Source organism: Merops nubicus, unplaced genomic scaffold, assembly GCF_000691845.1.
Source record: "Merops nubicus isolate BGI_N331 unplaced genomic scaffold, ASM69184v1 scaffold15990, whole genome shotgun sequence".
Taxonomy (NCBI): domain Eukaryota; kingdom Metazoa; phylum Chordata; class Aves; order Coraciiformes; family Meropidae; genus Merops; species Merops nubicus.
In genome coordinates this window covers 815-1,609 of record NW_008583718.1, presented here as the reverse complement: position 1 = coordinate 1,609, position 795 = coordinate 815, and the positions used below count along the sequence as shown (strand labels likewise).

The 795-nt window shown below is 49.8% G+C and overlaps 1 protein-coding gene across 1 annotated transcript in view; it reads left to right on the top strand.

Annotated features, from left to right (window-relative positions):
• SGMS1 (sphingomyelin synthase 1) overlaps nucleotides 1-503 on the top strand; it is a gene marked incomplete at its 3' end in the record, with an annotated part of 12,176 nt that extends 11,673 nt beyond the window's left edge. The window contains exon 4 of the mRNA XM_008941987.1: nucleotides 337-503. Within this exon, the coding sequence (XP_008940235.1) occupies nucleotides 337-503 (167 nt within the window). The remainder of the gene's footprint in view (nucleotides 1-336) is intronic.
• Nucleotides 504-795: the final 292 nt, after the last annotated feature.

Sequence of the window (795 nt, the reverse complement as noted above, 5' to 3'; positions counted from 1 at the left end):
ATTCCTGCTCTTAGTCTTAAGGTGGGCATCACTTGAAACACCCCAGAACTTCTTGACCATGATGTGGTGAGACACTGTAACAAGTTGCCCAGGGACGTTGTGGATGCTCCATCCATGGAACTGTTCAAGGCCAGGCTGGAAGGGGCTTTGAGCAACACAGTCTAGTGGGAGGTGTCCCTGCCCATGGCAGAGGGTTGGAACTAGATGATCTTTAAGGTCCCTTCCAACCTAAACCATTCTATGCAGTCCACGTCCTCTGCTAGCTACAGCAACAGTCTTGTGTGCTGATAATGTTATCAATTATTTGAAATAATTGCTGCTTCTGCTTCTTTCCAGATTCCCCACGGCGACTCTGGTGGTATCACTGGCTTTGCTGGGCACTCAGCATGGTTGGGATGTTCTGCATCCTCCTTGCTCATGACCACTACACTGTGGACGTGGTGGTGGCTTACTACATCACTACAAGACTTTTCTGGTGGTATCACACAATGGCCAACCAGCAAGTGAGTTTCTCCTAGTCTTTTGATCTCTGTGGCCCTGCTTGCCGTAGCGTGGTGGTGGGTGAATATCCACACTTTGCCTTGAGCCTTTCTGCAGGAGTAGAAATGGACTCACCTGTGTCTTGGGAAGCATCCCTCTCTTCCTCCCTCACATGGGGCTTTGCAGGAAAGAAAGAGGCATCATCAGCTGGGCTTATCTTATGTCCTTCCTGCAAAAATATCTGAAGGTCTACCTGCAGGCAGGCAGGCCTCTGCTTCCACTGTGTGATCTCAGTTTTTGAAGTCCCGCTGAACG